Source organism: Takifugu rubripes, chromosome 19 (genome assembly GCF_901000725.2).
Source record: "Takifugu rubripes chromosome 19, fTakRub1.2, whole genome shotgun sequence".
NCBI classification, from domain to species: domain Eukaryota; kingdom Metazoa; phylum Chordata; class Actinopteri; order Tetraodontiformes; family Tetraodontidae; genus Takifugu; species Takifugu rubripes.
The window spans coordinates 15,439,634-15,455,237 of NC_042303.1; the positions used below are offsets into that span (position 1 = coordinate 15,439,634).

At 47.0% G+C, this 15,604-nt stretch overlaps 2 protein-coding genes across 2 annotated transcripts; one reads left to right on the forward strand and one right to left on the reverse strand.

Annotated features, from left to right (window-relative positions):
- Positions 1-288: 288 nt before the first annotated feature.
- tgm2b (transglutaminase 2b) lies at positions 289-6,622 on the forward strand. Its single transcript, XM_003973649.3, has 13 exons — positions 289-411; positions 2,291-2,470; positions 3,120-3,338; positions 3,702-3,820; positions 4,152-4,280; positions 4,365-4,542; positions 4,621-4,753; positions 4,831-4,934; positions 5,018-5,257; positions 5,320-5,595; positions 5,675-5,835; positions 5,918-6,054; positions 6,223-6,622. The coding sequence occupies exons 1-13, from the start codon at positions 402-404 to the stop codon at positions 6,371-6,373; spliced, it is 2,037 nt and encodes a 678-aa protein (XP_003973698.2). The 5' UTR covers positions 289-401; the 3' UTR covers positions 6,374-6,622.
- A 435-nt stretch (positions 6,623-7,057) lies between these two features.
- Positions 7,058-14,885, reverse strand: LOC101063824 (V-set and transmembrane domain-containing protein 2-like protein). The gene is made up of 4 exons (XM_003973648.3): positions 14,625-14,885; positions 9,397-9,563; positions 8,588-8,635; positions 7,058-7,833 (listed from the first exon to the last, which is right to left on the reverse strand). The coding sequence occupies exons 1-4, from the start codon at positions 14,731-14,733 to the stop codon at positions 7,528-7,530; spliced, it is 630 nt and encodes a 209-aa protein (XP_003973697.1). The 5' UTR covers positions 14,734-14,885; the 3' UTR covers positions 7,058-7,527.
- Positions 14,886-15,604: the final 719 nt, after the last annotated feature.

Genomic DNA, 15,604 nt, shown 5'->3' on the forward strand with positions numbered 1-15,604 from the left:
TTCCCACAACGGGTTTTATTTTTGCTCTAATTTATTGTCTTTATGCTTCATTCCCAGCCATCTATATATTTAACTGTGCTCTCGTCAGGTGAATGCTGGTGCATGATGGGTAAAATCTTGGTGGGTTTGACTTCGATGACAGGTTAAGCTGGGTCAAAAGCGTCCAATCGTCCATCTTTCTTGACAGCTTCCAGCCTTCTGTGATTCCCTCCAGCGTTGGCAGGAAAAAGGCGTGCGTCTTGCTCTGGGGGAGGGTCCAGTCACGCCCCCTCCCCCCAATCAGCCCGACTGGACGAGGGGAGGGCTACAAATAGCTGAGATAACGGCGAGGAGTGACACAATAACCTCGTCCGCCTGAGCTGGAGAGTCGCAGAAACGTGTGAGAGAACACTGCAGCAGTCATGAGCGAAGGTGAGTTCTGACGCCTTCGTGATTTCAAACAACTGAACTTTCTGAGGAAGCCAGAATGGATCCGGCCGGGCTGCAGTTTAAATGTCGCTGTGAATGATTTCAGAAATCTCCGTTATCATGCGCTCAACTCCTTTAGTTGAGATTTTTTTCAAAACAGTTAAAGCAAAGGGACATTTTTACTCCTGAGCCTTTCCTGAACCTGCCAGGATGATCAGATCCTCACGCAGCTCGAACCCGTGTCAACAGGTCAGAGATCTGGAAACGCCGCTCCTCAAAACTGCTTCACTCATGTTTGTGTTGCTCGGAGTTAATCGTGTTAAACGGCCGCCGAGAGCAGCTGGGGACTCGTTGGAATTAACTGCTGCTATCTTTGCCTCCACACACACACACACACACACACACACACACACACACACACGCACATGCACCATTCTGCATCTACTGCAGCACATATAGAAGAGACAGGAGCGCTGAGTCCAGGACCACAGACAACCCACTTGTGCCATTTCCTCTGGTTCCTCGTGTTTGAGGAACCAGCTCATCTGCGCTTAAACAGACACCAGCACTGATGTGTGAAGCTCAAACACGATGAATCAGCGGCCTGCTGTTTGCTTGTTCCTTACACCCTTGCAAAGCGGGTGCTAGAAAACTAGAAGTGTCTGTAAGGCGCGGCTGTGAACTATTTAACTATTTGAACCTATTTTCCCAGGTTTCCACTGGTGTTTACTGAACTTGCTCACATCCTGATGACACATCCATATGTTATTCTTGTGCAACACCCAGGTCTCTGTCAGGAAGGACTTGTGCTGTCTGTGAAGGTGGAAAGGGCCAGGCCACTGACATGCACGTACATTTCCTCATCAATCATTGTTACGGGAAAATCTCTAAGATCTTGGATGCCAGTTGTGCAGCCGCAGAAACCCTCTCAAATTGCGACATAAAGGATGACATCACTGACCATTAATGCATTCTTCTGGAGCGCTTGGCCCTCGCGTGTTATTATACTCACTGATGGTTTTACAAGCTGAGGCTCAGTTTTTTACTGGATTGTGCATCATCTACATTTCTTAGACAAAGGTTAGACGTGACTTCTTCGTGTGGTAACCTGTTAAAACAGCGGCTAAGCAATTAACCGGGATCAAAGCTCTGTAAGACTGGCAAACTCCTCTGAATGTGTTTCCCAGCTGTGCTCAAACAGGAGGCGTATCAGGAGGTTTCCTGCACTCATTTAGAAAAACTTGTTTTCATCACTCGCCGCCGCCGCAGCCCGGCCTGTGTTTGTTCTAGTCCGACGCCGCGGCCTGGTGTATGGAGGGAGGTCAGCCTCCTGCAGGTCTGTGAAAATGGCATTTACCAGGACCAAACAGGAAGTTGCAGGGTGGAATTCCTTCTGCCTCGGTCCTGTGCTCAACTCTTGGTAAAAGAGTCTGACCATAAATGATTTCCTCCAGTTGGTTTATTTCAAAGTTCCAGAGCTGTGAATGCATTGCAAATATTTGGGCTTATTATATCCTGTTTTGTGAGCCGACCAAGTGATCTAGTTCCAATGTTTTCTCACGAATGCAGCAACGCATCATTAATATGCAGCATGATTGGCATCAGCTTTGAAGTCTTCTGGAATAAACAGGCACATTAAAACAGCAGAAACACGTGTGGCTGCTCGCCAACTCAATAATTAAACATGTTATTTTTGAAAATCAGTTGATCTGAAAAGCATAAATGAACGTTAAATACAGTCGGGTCACCAGTCCTGTCAGCTCCTTTGCAGCCCCAACCACCCCCTGTCCCCTTTGATGCTCCGAATCTGCTCTAATCATTAAATAACATCCCCATAGTATGTGAACTCACTCTCTCTGTCTCTCTCTCTCTCTCTGTGCAGCTCTGGATATTGATCGATTGGACCTGGAGTGCGAGTACAACAACGTGGAACACCGCACGGATCTCAACGGCATAGACCGCCTGATTGTGAGGAGAGGTCAACAGTTCTCCATCAGACTGTACCTTCGTTCCGGCTCCTACCAGCCGGGGGTCAGCGCTCTGGACTGCGTTGCAGAAACAGGTGCTCCTCCTTCGCATCTTAGAATTTGGGAGCTTCGGGAATTCTGGTGCGGCGGTTTGAATTTGCTTGAAAACAGGTCCTGACGACAAGATGACAGTTTTTTCTCTGCTGCCTTTTGTGATTTTAAAGATGAGAGGGAAAACCTGCGGGGAAACCTCCTTTGGGGGAAGGTTGCGGGAATGTTGCTGAAAGGAAACAGAAGCGATTTCCTCTCTGTTCTGTCTGGCTTAAATGAGGCATGTCCCCCCCACCTCCCTTATTTTTCTGATATCTGCCTTAAATATATATTGTTGTTGGCAGCTTCAACAGAGGCTAACATTTCTCCAATGAGATCTGAATTAACTTGCAATGCAAGATAAGGCCGCTGTTACAGCTGGTTGCTTCAACAGGAAGTGCTGCTTTCCAACAGGAAAACATGTAGCGTGAGAGATAAGACCTGCCCGAGGGTTCATTTTCTGGGCTGAGCAGGTCCACAATGATTTTAATGTCACTAGAAAGATCCTATGTGGAGGTCACAGTGAGGGGCTGTCCATGTTTGGCATGACATTCCAGAGATAATTGGGCTAAATTTGGGGAAACCAGTCTTTCCATTCCCCCAGAAGGCTTCACCAGTATGTAGTCAATATCAGTTCTTCCCTGTCCCACGCAGGCCCCCAACCCTCGGAGCAGTACGGCACCAAGGCTGCCTTTGGCCTGACTGCTGATGTGAACACTTCCTGCTGGAGCGCCGCCATCACCAGCCCCCCCGGGGACACGTTGGCCCTGTCCATCTGCTCTGCCCCCGATGCGCCTATAGGCCGATACAGCCTGAGCCTGGGGCAGTCGGCGAGGATTGAGTTCATCCTGCTCTTTAACCCCTGGTGTCCAGGTGCGTAAACACATTCCATGTCACTCATGTCACACTGGCACATGTTTCCCATCACAAAGCTCTCTGACGACTAAATTCCAGGGTGGGTTTACAATAAGAGCTATTTTTACCCCTGTTGACAAATTATTATTGGGCAGCTGAAGTCACCATGACGTTGCGAGTGATGGATATATCATATGATTAATGAGGTGAATCTTTTCTGCAGTTTTTGGCTCGTTTATGCTAAGCTAATACCTGTTCGTAATTACATAATAATCTGTCATACATAAAAAAGACAGATATAATCCCTCCCCCCAGGCCGGTCCAGCAACTGTTTGATTAGGCTACCTGTTAGGAATGACCTGTGGTTTATCTTGGCAACAGGAGATGCGGTTTACATGGACAATGAGCGGAGTTTGGAGGAATACGTGTTATCTCAGGATGGGATCATATTCCGAGGAACCTACAAATACCCCATACCTCTGCCCTGGAACTTTGGCCAGGTATCATAGAAGTAGGCCAGTTCTGTGCCAGACCCGGGTCATTGCACTGGTTCTGGGAACAGGAAAATGTCAAATTTTCACAACATTTATGGTGTTTTATGTGACTGCAAACACGCTAAAAGGGTGTCAAGGGAAATATATTGATTGAATTCTCTGTCAGCAAAGCAGTTTTTTTCAACCTTTGATACGGTTCTTTTCCTAGTATCAGTGGATCATCGTTTGGTTGAGCCCATTAGATGTCTGTTGAAATGGGTCAGACTAGGACACTCAAACCTCTGAAATGACACCAGAGCGGGTAAACTGCTAATCAACGGTGTCTCTTTTGTCACAGTTTGAAAGTGGAATCCTGGACATCTGTTTGAGGACACTGGACATGAATCCTAAGTACCTGAGAAACCCTGGCAAAGACTGCTCAGGAAGGAGAAATCCCATCTATGTGACCAGAGTGCTTAGCGCCATGGTACGTTATACCCGGGTTTCTCAAGAAAACTCTCTGGATTTGTTGATTTGAGACGTTCTGGACCACTTTCTTTGCCCATCTCAGATTAACTGTAATGACGATAAAGGAGTGTTGTTGGGGAAGTGGACGGACGGCTACGAGGGAGGCATCAGTCCCATGTTCTGGAGGGGCAGCGTGGAAATCCTGCGCAACTGGGACACACAAGCATGTCAGCCCGTTCGTTACGGGCAGTGCTGGGTGTTTGCTGCGGTGGCCTGCACAGGTAGGACGGTCATGTGACCTCATTGGTGGAGAGGCATGCCGTCTGCTCCCGCTGAAGGCTGTTTGCACCTCCTGTTAGTTTCCAGAGCTCTCGGCATTCCCTGCAGAGTCATCACCAACTTTGCATCGGCCCACGACACAAACAACAACCTGGTGATCGAACGCTACATCAACGAAAACGGGGACCTGGTTCAGTCCAGAGAAATGATCTGGTATGAGGTCCGATTTCAGTAGAGCGCCCGTGGGTTAAGAGGTGCGTCGAAAGAGACAGTTGATTGTGTTTGTGTAGGAATTATCACTGCTGGGTGGAGAGCTGGATGACCAGACCTGATCTGAAATCGGGGTTTAATGGCTGGCAGGCCAGTGACCCAACGCCTCAGGAAAAGAGCGACGGTAACAAACACACCACACCAACACCCTCTTGAGCTCATTCAGACTGAAGGAGGCGTCCTGACCTGATCGCTGACCCACGTCAGGTGTGTACTGCTGCGGTCCCGTCCCTGTGAAGGCCATCAAGGAGGGGGAGCTCCTCCTTAAATACGATGCCCCGTTTGTCTTCGCCGAGGTCAACGCCGACGTGAACACCGTGATGCAGAAGAAGGACGGCAGCACATCCAGGGTCAACACCACCACGTTCGTGGGCCAGAAGATCAGCACAAAGAGCGTGGGCAGCGACGTCAGGGAGGACATCACTAACCTCTACAAGTACCCCGAAGGTAGACCGCGATGCCGCCCGCTCGATGTCTGGAAGCTACGTTTTAATAATCTCTGCTTTCAGGCTCCGACGAAGAGCGCGAGGTTTTCGAGAAGGCCAACCACCGGAACAAGCTGCTCCAGCAGCAGCAAAACCAGGGCCTCCACATCACCATCAAGGTGGGAACAGACGCGAGGAAGGGCTGCGATTTCGACGTGTTCGCCGTGGTCACCAACAACACGCACAGCGAGAAGAAGTGCCGCCTGGTGTTTGGGTCTTGCGCGGTGTCGTACAGCGGCTACGTGGGAGGCAACTGCGGATTCAAAGACCTGCTCAATGTGGAGCTGGCGCCTGGTGGAGGTGGGCGGAGCGTCCGATGATCCGAACTTTTTAGTTCATCTGTTATCAAACAACCAGCATCTCGTGTGTGTTCATCTAGAGAGGAAAGTTCCTTTAAGGCTGAACTACTCCAAGTACGGTGGCCAGCTCACCGACGACAGCTTAATCCGCCTGGCGGCTCTGTTGTTCGACTACAGCACTAGAGAACCGGTGCTGGCAGTCAGAAATATCGTCCTGACGGACCCTGAAATCAAAGTCAGAGTATGTACAAAGGCGAAGAGACAGCAGACATCCCTAAAACGGCTCCATGAACGGTTCCTCAAGTGTCGTCTGTGTTCTGCAGATCCTGGGTGAACCCAAGCAGAACCGGAGGCTGGCCGCAGAGATCACCCTGCAGAACCCCCTGCCAGAGCCCCTGCAGGACTGTTGCTTCAGCATCGAGGGGGCCAACCTCACCGGGGGACACGTCATCTCACAGAGGTTTGCCAAGTCGGATTGTTGTTTGCACAAGTGATGCATGAGCCCTGTTTGGTTAAGGTTAGGGATAATGAAAGGGTTCTTGTTTGCCACAGTCAGAGCTGCGTTGTTGGCTGTGATTTATTGTCTGTGCATGCACAGAGATGTCATATTTGCTTGTTTACCCCACAGGCTGGACTCCTGTGTGGCTCCTGGGGAAGACGCCAAAGTGAAAATCTACTTCACTCCGACCCACTCCGGGATGAGGAAGTTGGTGGTCGACTTTGACAGCAACAAGTTGTGTCACATTAAAGGCTTCCGAAATGTCATTATTGGGAAATGAAATTTTAAAAGTGAACTCCTGAGTGTGTGACATTCATATCTACCGCCCCCCAGTGGCGAGGATCGAGAATAGACGCGGTATTTCCTGTCCAGAACTTTGAGTGACTGGAGAATTTTATTTTAATGCTATTAAACTAAATACTACACATTAGTTTTAAGTGTTGCATACAGTAGGACTGTCTATTTTTTCACGATAATGTACGAGATCTTGGGCTTCCACTACCATTAAAATGCTTTTGGAGTAGAAGACGATCTCCTGCTGCGTTTTATGGTTCAACACCTGCTGGCACAAAATGTTTTACACATTGGATCATCTTCTAACAGATTACCACTGAAACACATACTGTGAACGTGCATCATCAAGTTGTTTTAATTGATACTTGCAAAGCTTAATTGCTGATGAAACGCCGCAGCACATACTTTAACCATGTGTTAATGCGCGCACGTTGCTCGGTTCCAGTAGAAGTGCTGCCCCCTTCTGGCCACAGGCAGCAGTAAAATCAGATCAACTATTGGAGGATGACAAATAAATACAGCAACATCATTTCAAATAAACATGTTTAATAAAACAGATACCAAAGGCAGCACTTTGAACAGACAAAGAACATGATTCAGATTCAGCTCAATAAAAGACTCAGAAATGATGAATACCAGAGTATAAATAGACCACAGTGCTGCTAATGTCGTTTGGTTAAATAGCACAGAGCAAACATGAGAACAAGATGCAACAACAGTTACAATGGACATCATTAAATGAACTAGACACAGTAAAGGTTTACATCTACTTTGTTATTTGAATCATGACCAGAACAGCAAATAAACCAAAGAGAAAAAAAAGGCATTCATGATATATTTTGAATGATTTATTTCTTTTCACAGCTCTGTTTCAGCAGGATTATCGAATGAAACTAAGACTGATGTCACGGAAAAGCATCAACATAACATAAATTAATGCGACCGGGTGGGGGGGGAGCACATGAAGCCAACAAAAACACATCAGCATGTAGTGGTGATACAATCATGCCATATACAGGCCCGCCACAGCACTGGAACCCAGACAGTAATAGCGAGGACAAACGTAGGGTCCAGGTGGATCTGAGGCCTCCGTGACGTGCGTGCTGATGGCGACCGTTCCTCAGAGAAACGTGGTGAACTCTACAGCGCACAGCTGTCAGTACAGTCAGAGGTGCTGCCGGCGGATCTCATCAGTCCCCTGCCTTCTGCCTGGTGACGGCCCGCCTGAAGGTTCCCCCATGACCGGAGCTCTGCATCCCGCTGTTTGACCCCGTCTGAACCCTGAATGCTGTCAGGCTCCACCTGGAGGTGAGCGCGGACCCGGTGGTGCTGCGCCACAGAGCCGGTGAAGTCGATGACCCGACACTCATACGTGCCCTCGTCCGATGGCTTGACATTGGAGAGGCGGAGCTTGTGTGAGATATTGCCCCCGGCCACTTTTACCACCTGAAAAAGTTTAATGAATTATTGTTAACAATATAACAGTAATAAGTAGTATAAGTAATAATTATAAATATAAGGTCTAGTGAGTGGGACCTATTTTAAGCTACAAATAAGATAGTACACCTGACACAGGTCAACCTACATTACAGTGCCCAGGAAGTGACAAAGTTTCACCTATAGGTTTCAATTAAAACTATTAAATTACCGTTCAAAGCTCTAAATAAGAAGAATGCGTCAAAGTCGAAATGTTATTTTATAGTTGCAATTTGTTTTCTCACCACGAGGCGGCGCCAACTGACCTCGGTATTACACACTATTGTTCAGTAACTATCACATGGACTTCATGGAAATACGAAACAAACACATTTTCTGTTTCTTTATATTACACCTACGAACTGCTTCCTGTTTCCAGCACCAAACAGGGATTAGAACAATGAACAAATACAGGGTGAAGTTATAAAATGTAACTTATCCTACCCTACATTCTTGAATCAAACCAAAATCAAAAGTCATGGCTGCAGCGAAGGACTTTTTTTTTTTCTACAGTTGATCAGAGCTGCAACATTTTTATCAGTCTGTGGCTGGTTCTACTAAATGACTGATAAAAAAAAATCAAATGTATTATATCAATATGGTTTTCTCCCTGCAGTTGCCATAGTAATACAAAGGTTGATGGATGAATAAATGATGCCATTAGCTTGGCTCTAAGCTTTTTAGCCCACCTCTCTGCCCGTCACACATCAACGATAACACTCACGCTAATTTTGGTGGCATCTCTGGACGTTTCCCCCTGCGGCACGACCATCTGCAGACAGCAAACATGCGTTAGCGACATTAGAGGAAACGCCACTGAAGAGGCAGCATTTGCTGATCATGACGCCACAGCACAGCGTGCGGGTGGATAAAAGGTTTTCGCCGGCGTCTCTCTGAGTCTTGTGTTGTTTGTGCATGCTTACAGGTGCGTGTGTGTGTCCGTGCACAGCACCGAGCACGCACTCCTCTGAGCAGGAGAACGCCGAAGGTGTGCGCTGAGGCGCGGGGGTATTCTTTCAGGCGTACTGGTGAATTATGCATGGAGCAGACAGAGTTTTTCAAAGTTAGTTCCTCTCTCTGTGCCAATTATAGCTCCTACAGGCACAACAGGGGAGCTCGGGTTCCCACATGATGGAAGCGAGGCAACCTGTTCCTCCAGTGCAGGCAAATGCTAATCAGCAATTATCCTTTTCATTTCTGCAGCCGCGGCCGCTCTGCCTTGGATAATACTGCAGTTCTGATAAGTGCAGAACGCTTCCGATTCGGTCCAAGTAGCTCCGATCAAATTATCGAAGGTTGAAAACGAACCACCGAAAAGGGATTGAGTATAAAAAGGGGACTTCAACAAGAATTCATGGTCAAAATCACCAATAAGCCCCCAAAAAACGGATGCCGAGATGCTGTTAAATGTTCATTATAATATTAGAATGTCAAACTAAGGCTCAGTTTGAACTTTTTCCTGTTTATTCCAGTGAACTTTCCGCGCGTGTGTGCTGCCGGTTGAACTCCCAGCTGTTTTCCCTGATGGCTTACATTATTAGTCATCTGTGGAGGCTCCTGCTGCCAGTCCTGATGGGCCTTGATGTACCACCACTGGATCTCCAGGGAGGAGGGGGAGCCCGCCCCGCGGAACGAACACGCCATCTCCACGTCCTCGCCGCTTTGCGTTGTGATGTCGTGTGGCACCTCTGTAAAGAGAGCTGGAAGAGGAGACAGAAAAAAGAGGCGTTAGAGGGCGTTTCAGGGACGACAGCGTCTCTAATTAAGATTCAACCAAAACGTCTAAAGAGGCAAAGAAGAGCTTCACCAGGTGAGTTCGGAAGTGCTGCTTTAGATGTGATTATGGCTGCAGTTCAGGTGGAAATTACTCATTTGATCTGTTTCTGTGGCTGCGGTTAATGAAATCAAAGGGGGGAAAAGAACAAAGACTCTCCAGGATGCTTAATAATCCTGCCAGGAGGGTGTTGGGACCTGGTGAGCGCAGACAGTAATCTGTGAGTTACCTCCGGTCCGAAACCGAGGCAGTAATAGACGGGAGGATGTAAGGAAGAACACTGAGCTCGGGAGTCATTTCCTGACCGGGCCCCCAGGACGGTGCCCTTGATGCAGCGCGACTGGACGCCGGGCGCTGGCCTCATTTGTCAGGAAGAGGATGTGATGCTGGGATGGAGAGAGGGCAGAAGGGGGGGGGGTCCGTCCGAGAGATCAGAACCAAAGAGGGAATATGAGGCTAGAACCGCAGCGAGCCATCATGGATCTTTGTGCTACAAACTGGAATAAATCAGGAAGCAGACGACACTTCAGACCAAGAAGACTTCACTCTTTATCTGTTTGTGTCACAAACTTTAGCTTTAAAGGCAACTAAAACCCAGCATGCTACAATATTTAGTTCAACTTTTAGTTTGCGATCACTTTAATAATTTAGCAGAAATTATGATTTCCAAGCACGACTTTAATAATGCGACCCGGCCGATCAGCCGTGCTAGCTTCTAATTTAAATGAAAGGAGAACAGCACAGCCCAGTAAACAGGGCTAATCAGGTCAAACTCAGCATTCTCTGTCTAATTAAACCCTTCAGTCCTCAATAATGATGGTTCAGCCCTTAAAATATTCAATTTTGCCAAGATTATTCCTTCTTGATGCTCTAAACAGTGTTAAATCTAATTTAGGCCGTCGAGACACATGCAGCCGACAAGACAATTTGCCGTGTGCACAAGCAGCTTTTAACCTCTGCTGCGCCTCTTTTGTCTGGAAAAAGTCTTCCTCCGTTTTCCTGCAGTCGTCCTGTGAGACCTGAATGCTGTCTCCCCCCTCAGGCTCCTGTCGGGCCTGCTCGGCGGACCCTTTGCCATCTTTAATCACAGCTCAGTCACCAGAAATCAATCCCATAACCCGACTAAAATGCTAAATCAACACAAAAGCCGACCCGGCTGCAGCAGAGATAATAGGAAACGTTGCTGTTGTGAATATTGACTTCCACTGGGACGGCCTGTCTCATCTGTAACAGTCAGGCCGGCAGCGTTGGCCCGACCCTGCCGTTGCCAACTATAGATTCTGACTAAATAAGAGGTGTGAAGGGGGCCGGTTTAAAAATGTAAGTACGGAACATGCATTTTTAAAAAGGTCCTCTGCGGCATTTTAACCATATTTTTAGAAGTGTAACAGAAAGGGGGCCACGGGAAGACGGAGAAGCGGCTCTCCGTCCACCAACGACTCATTAAAAATGAAAAAGGGGAGAAAACATAAGAGAAAAAGCAAGAAGATGGAAGGCTTAACTATAAGAAACACATTAGGGCGCGCTGTTAAATAGCTTCTTCAGTGAATTCCGGCTCAGAGGAATATCCATCGGTCGGCCCTCTGTTGGGGCCACGAGCTGTTTGAGAAGCACGGAATCGCTCATTAGCATGAGTGAGAAGCCAGCGTGGAGCTGCCTTCCATCCGTTCGGCTCTGAGCCGGGCGAGAATTGAATCACTGTAGATGTGGAAATGCCTGTAGAAAATGCGGCGAGATCGGAGGGTTTCTCAGCTGACCCGAGGGACGTTTGGGGAAATCGTTTTGGAAAACGTGTTTTATTTTGAAAAGGAGGAATACAAAGAGCTGGAATGTGAAGCCCGAGAGCTCAAACGCTGCAGCGCTTCTGTGCTGCCGGCTGAAATTCTGGAGATTTGTCCTCGCGTTTGCGTTCTGGCTGCTACATTTACCGCCCCACTCATGCAGAACAGTTTCCAAAAGTGTGCAGCGCTAACGATACCAGGAAGGCAGACTCCAGGCACTGCATCTGCCCTCGGTCGGCACAGACAAAAGCCGACTTCTACACACCAATCAGACACCAGGACATATTTGACATGATGAAATCCACGAATGTGATGATTACTGAGGTAAATGGGACAACAGTCATCACCAGAGTTCCTGCAACACCTTAAATGCAAAATAACAAAACTAGCCAAGAGGCTAGCATGTCAGCCCTGAAGACTGTGCTCACATTCACTGGACGGAAAGACGGCATCAAGGTTGCTGCGAGAAACACGACCTAGAACCTCCTAAAGGACTCTAGCATCGAGCAGTGCAGAGGTGAAAGGTCACAATACAGACTGACATCTTTAGCACAAGTTAACAGCGCTGTAGCAGCCTGTAATCGCAGGTATGATGGGTCCTTTTCCTTCCCTACAAGAGAGTCAGGTCCTGCTTGTGGTTTCTCCCTGTTAAAAGCCAGGTTTTCCTGCCATTGTTGATCCGCGCAGGCTCTCCGGGCTCCTGCGAAGCACCCAGACAGGTCCTGGGCTGTGAATAAAGCTGGACTGAGCAGCGATCTTTCTGCTGTGGGTCCTGGAGAGGCTGGCGGGTTTAGAACATCTCTCCTTCACGGATAAATCCAGGTCATCCGCTGAGAGTGGCACAAATGAGAAGGAAAAAAATAGAAACAGCAAACGCTGAGACATCAGAACGCAGCTGAACGCCAAGGCAACGGTAAATACCTGAGCAGAGCAGAATCCCTGGGGGGGGGGGGGTTCACTAAAGTGATGAACAACTGTAATAATCAGGGAAAACCCAAAGGGAAGAGCAGGAAAAATAAAAGCTGCTGCGGTAATAAAGACACCTGCGGCAGACATTAATCTTTACCTGGAAAAGATTTAATCCTGCACGCAAACAAGGACACATGAAGGGAAAAAACCTGATTTAGTGCGCAAGATTACATCAGTTTTATTATTAATCTCATAACCGCATTCTCGGCGGGAAAATGTGCAAAAAACGAGTCAGATTTGCCGACATTAATAATTGATCAGACTTATTTGCGTTGCTAGGAGACGTCAGCGCAGGCCCCGGAGATGGAGCGGGAACGCAATAACGCCGAAGCAAAATGGGCAATTTTGAAAGAACAAATTTGTTTCAGAATCAACAGAGAGGAGCCTCTTCTGGGAAATAAGGGGATGCTAAAATAATGAAATAAGAACGGCGCCCGGCCGGATGCAGGCTGAATTTTCATGGCCCCGGGGAACCACGACCCAGAGGTTATTTCTCCAGCTTGTTCCGGTCGGTGACGACACTTTATCACGACGGAGCTGCCAACAAAGATGCAGCCGGACTGATAATTACAAGCATTTCTTGTTGATTCGGAGATAAATTAGCAGAACAACGGTTGGGACCCTGGATCTGAGGGGGAAATACAACTGGAACTGCACCACCAGGGGGAGCAGCTGCACCTCATATTTAAATGTTCCCCACTGGTTCCACAACCTCTGAAACATACCCTGCTGGGCCTCCTCCAGCTGCTTCCATGGCGACAGCACCATCCATCCATCCATCTGGTCCCCCCCCCCCCCCCCCCCCCCGTCAGAGCTCCATTAAACTGAGAGCCAACGCAAACTGTCTGGTCTGGCTGTCCTCATTATGGGGACACCAGGAAGAGGACTGACAGAAGACATCCCCACAGATCTGAAGAGGGCACGCTGTGTGTTGCTAAAGAACGCCGACGCCACCACCGCTCGCGCAGCTGTTGATGAAGCCCCATGGGGCCCTCATCATCATCACCTGCAGCAGAGAGTAAACAACAGAGCTGCAACGCAACAATTAGCCAGTTTCAATTACGCCTCTTTGGGATAAATGCTACTAATTGCTTCTCTAACTATCCGACGGCGGCCCATTGATTGGAAACTGCTGCCTCGCTCAGTGTTTTCCAGCTACAGCAAAGTTGCCACCAGAAAGGCTCTTGAGGCCACAAGTTATCGATCAATTCAATTTGGGAAAGCAGCGGCGGGAGAGGCTGTTAGCAGACAGGGCGCCAACGATGCTCAAACTGAATATAAACTCAAGGTAAAACATTTCGTGCGTTTTACTCGCCCGGCTTCAATTTATGGGGGAGAAAAATGGGAAGGATTTTACATCAAAAGGTGAAAAATGGGCAGCATCCATGAATTCTGCATCCGTCCATTTTCTGCTTCACTGCCTGTTAACCACCAGACAGGCTCAGGAATAAACAGGCTGGACAGGTCACACACACACACACACACACACACACACACACACACACACACACACACGCTGGGGGCAAAATAGAGTCTAAAATCCACCTAATGCCCATGTTTCTGACTCCAAAATGATATGAAGGCCCTAGCTGGGATTGAACCCACAACCTGCCTGCAACCTTCCTGATACCTATAGGTCCAGGTATCTAGAGGTGTTAATCAAGACCGGCTTTTTCCAGGTGACTCTAGGTTTTTTGGGGTCTTACCAACTCCAGTTTTTCCATATTTTGTACAAAATGTCTCCTTATGTGAATAATTGTGATGGAACTTTGGATTAAATTCTTGCATCCTCTTAATTGGAACAGCTGCAGCTATTGTGAGGATATGTGAACCACACGCTCAGGGTTCAATACTCATCTTACCTGACTGCATGGTGGCTCTATTGCTGTTTTTCTGTCAGTCCAGAACTTGTCTGTCTGCCTGTCTTTTCCATCTCGCTGTTCATTTTAATAATAATTGAAAAAGTTTCATAAAATAGTCAAATAAAATGATCTGTCCTCTGATTTACGGTTCATAAGTGACATATTTAAGCTAAACACAATGTTGCATGTAACTTTTTGTAACTTTATAATAAAAAACGCTTGAAACCATCATTATTCTAATGAAGATTTAACCAAAAACTAATCCTCACAAACGATCAAAGAACCCCACCCATTATTTAAGAGTATAAATTACAATTTCTGGAGCTTGCATTTGCAGGCAACCAACAGAGAGAACACAGAATCAGACCCCCTCACCGTGTCCAGAGATGTGATTATCCGCCTCTCCGACGTTCACAGCCGCGTTAAGTTGAACATAAAGTCCCGCATATTGTAAAATCCCCAACACCAGCGAAAACGTCCCCATTGCTTCAGCCGCTGTTTCAGTCGAACCAGTGTCACATTAGGTTGAAAGCATCGGGAAGAGATCCCAGCGTGCAGCTCTCACACATTAAAACAGGAGCTGGAGCGCAGGAGGCAGCAGATGCTCGGAACTGGTACGGTCAGCGGCAGGACACAAAGCGTGGAGGAGGGTGCAGCGGCTCCCACCCAGTCCGTCAAGCGGAGGGATTTTAGACACCCTAGTGCCGCTATAATATAATATAATATAATATAATATAATATAATATAATATAATATAATATAATATAATATAATATAATATAATATAATATAATATAATCTTCAGTGAACTGGGTATCTAAATATCTCCTTGACAATCAATATCGTATCAGAGTTTTTTCAAACCATAAATTTTGTACCTGATTTGTTGTTAATGTATGAAAATGTGTACTTATGTGTAAGAAGCGTTATTGATAATAACGCAATTTGCTAAGTAACCAGCGCCAAACGACTGTTCTTTAATTTGACAGGAGGAAATTCACATTATTGATGAAGGAAATAATCACTCAGCTTTTCTGTAAATAAATAAATGCAAAATAGGTTTAGTTTTAGCTTAAAACTCCATAATGTCATGGTATTTTTTTGCAACAGGATAATCAAAAAAACACCAAATCTGAAACACTGCTGTCATTTTCTTTTATTTTAAGGAAATGGGATTCAAACTAAATACCCCCACAAATGCCCTCAAAAATACCATTCACTTCGAGTTTGTCATTATCATGAAAAAGGAAAAGAGCCTTTGTGCCATTAACATCCATCCATGTGAAATGTCCTTGACGTGCACAATACAGTTTTCACAGGCTAAGCTCACAGACGTTTTTTAATCATGGCATCGT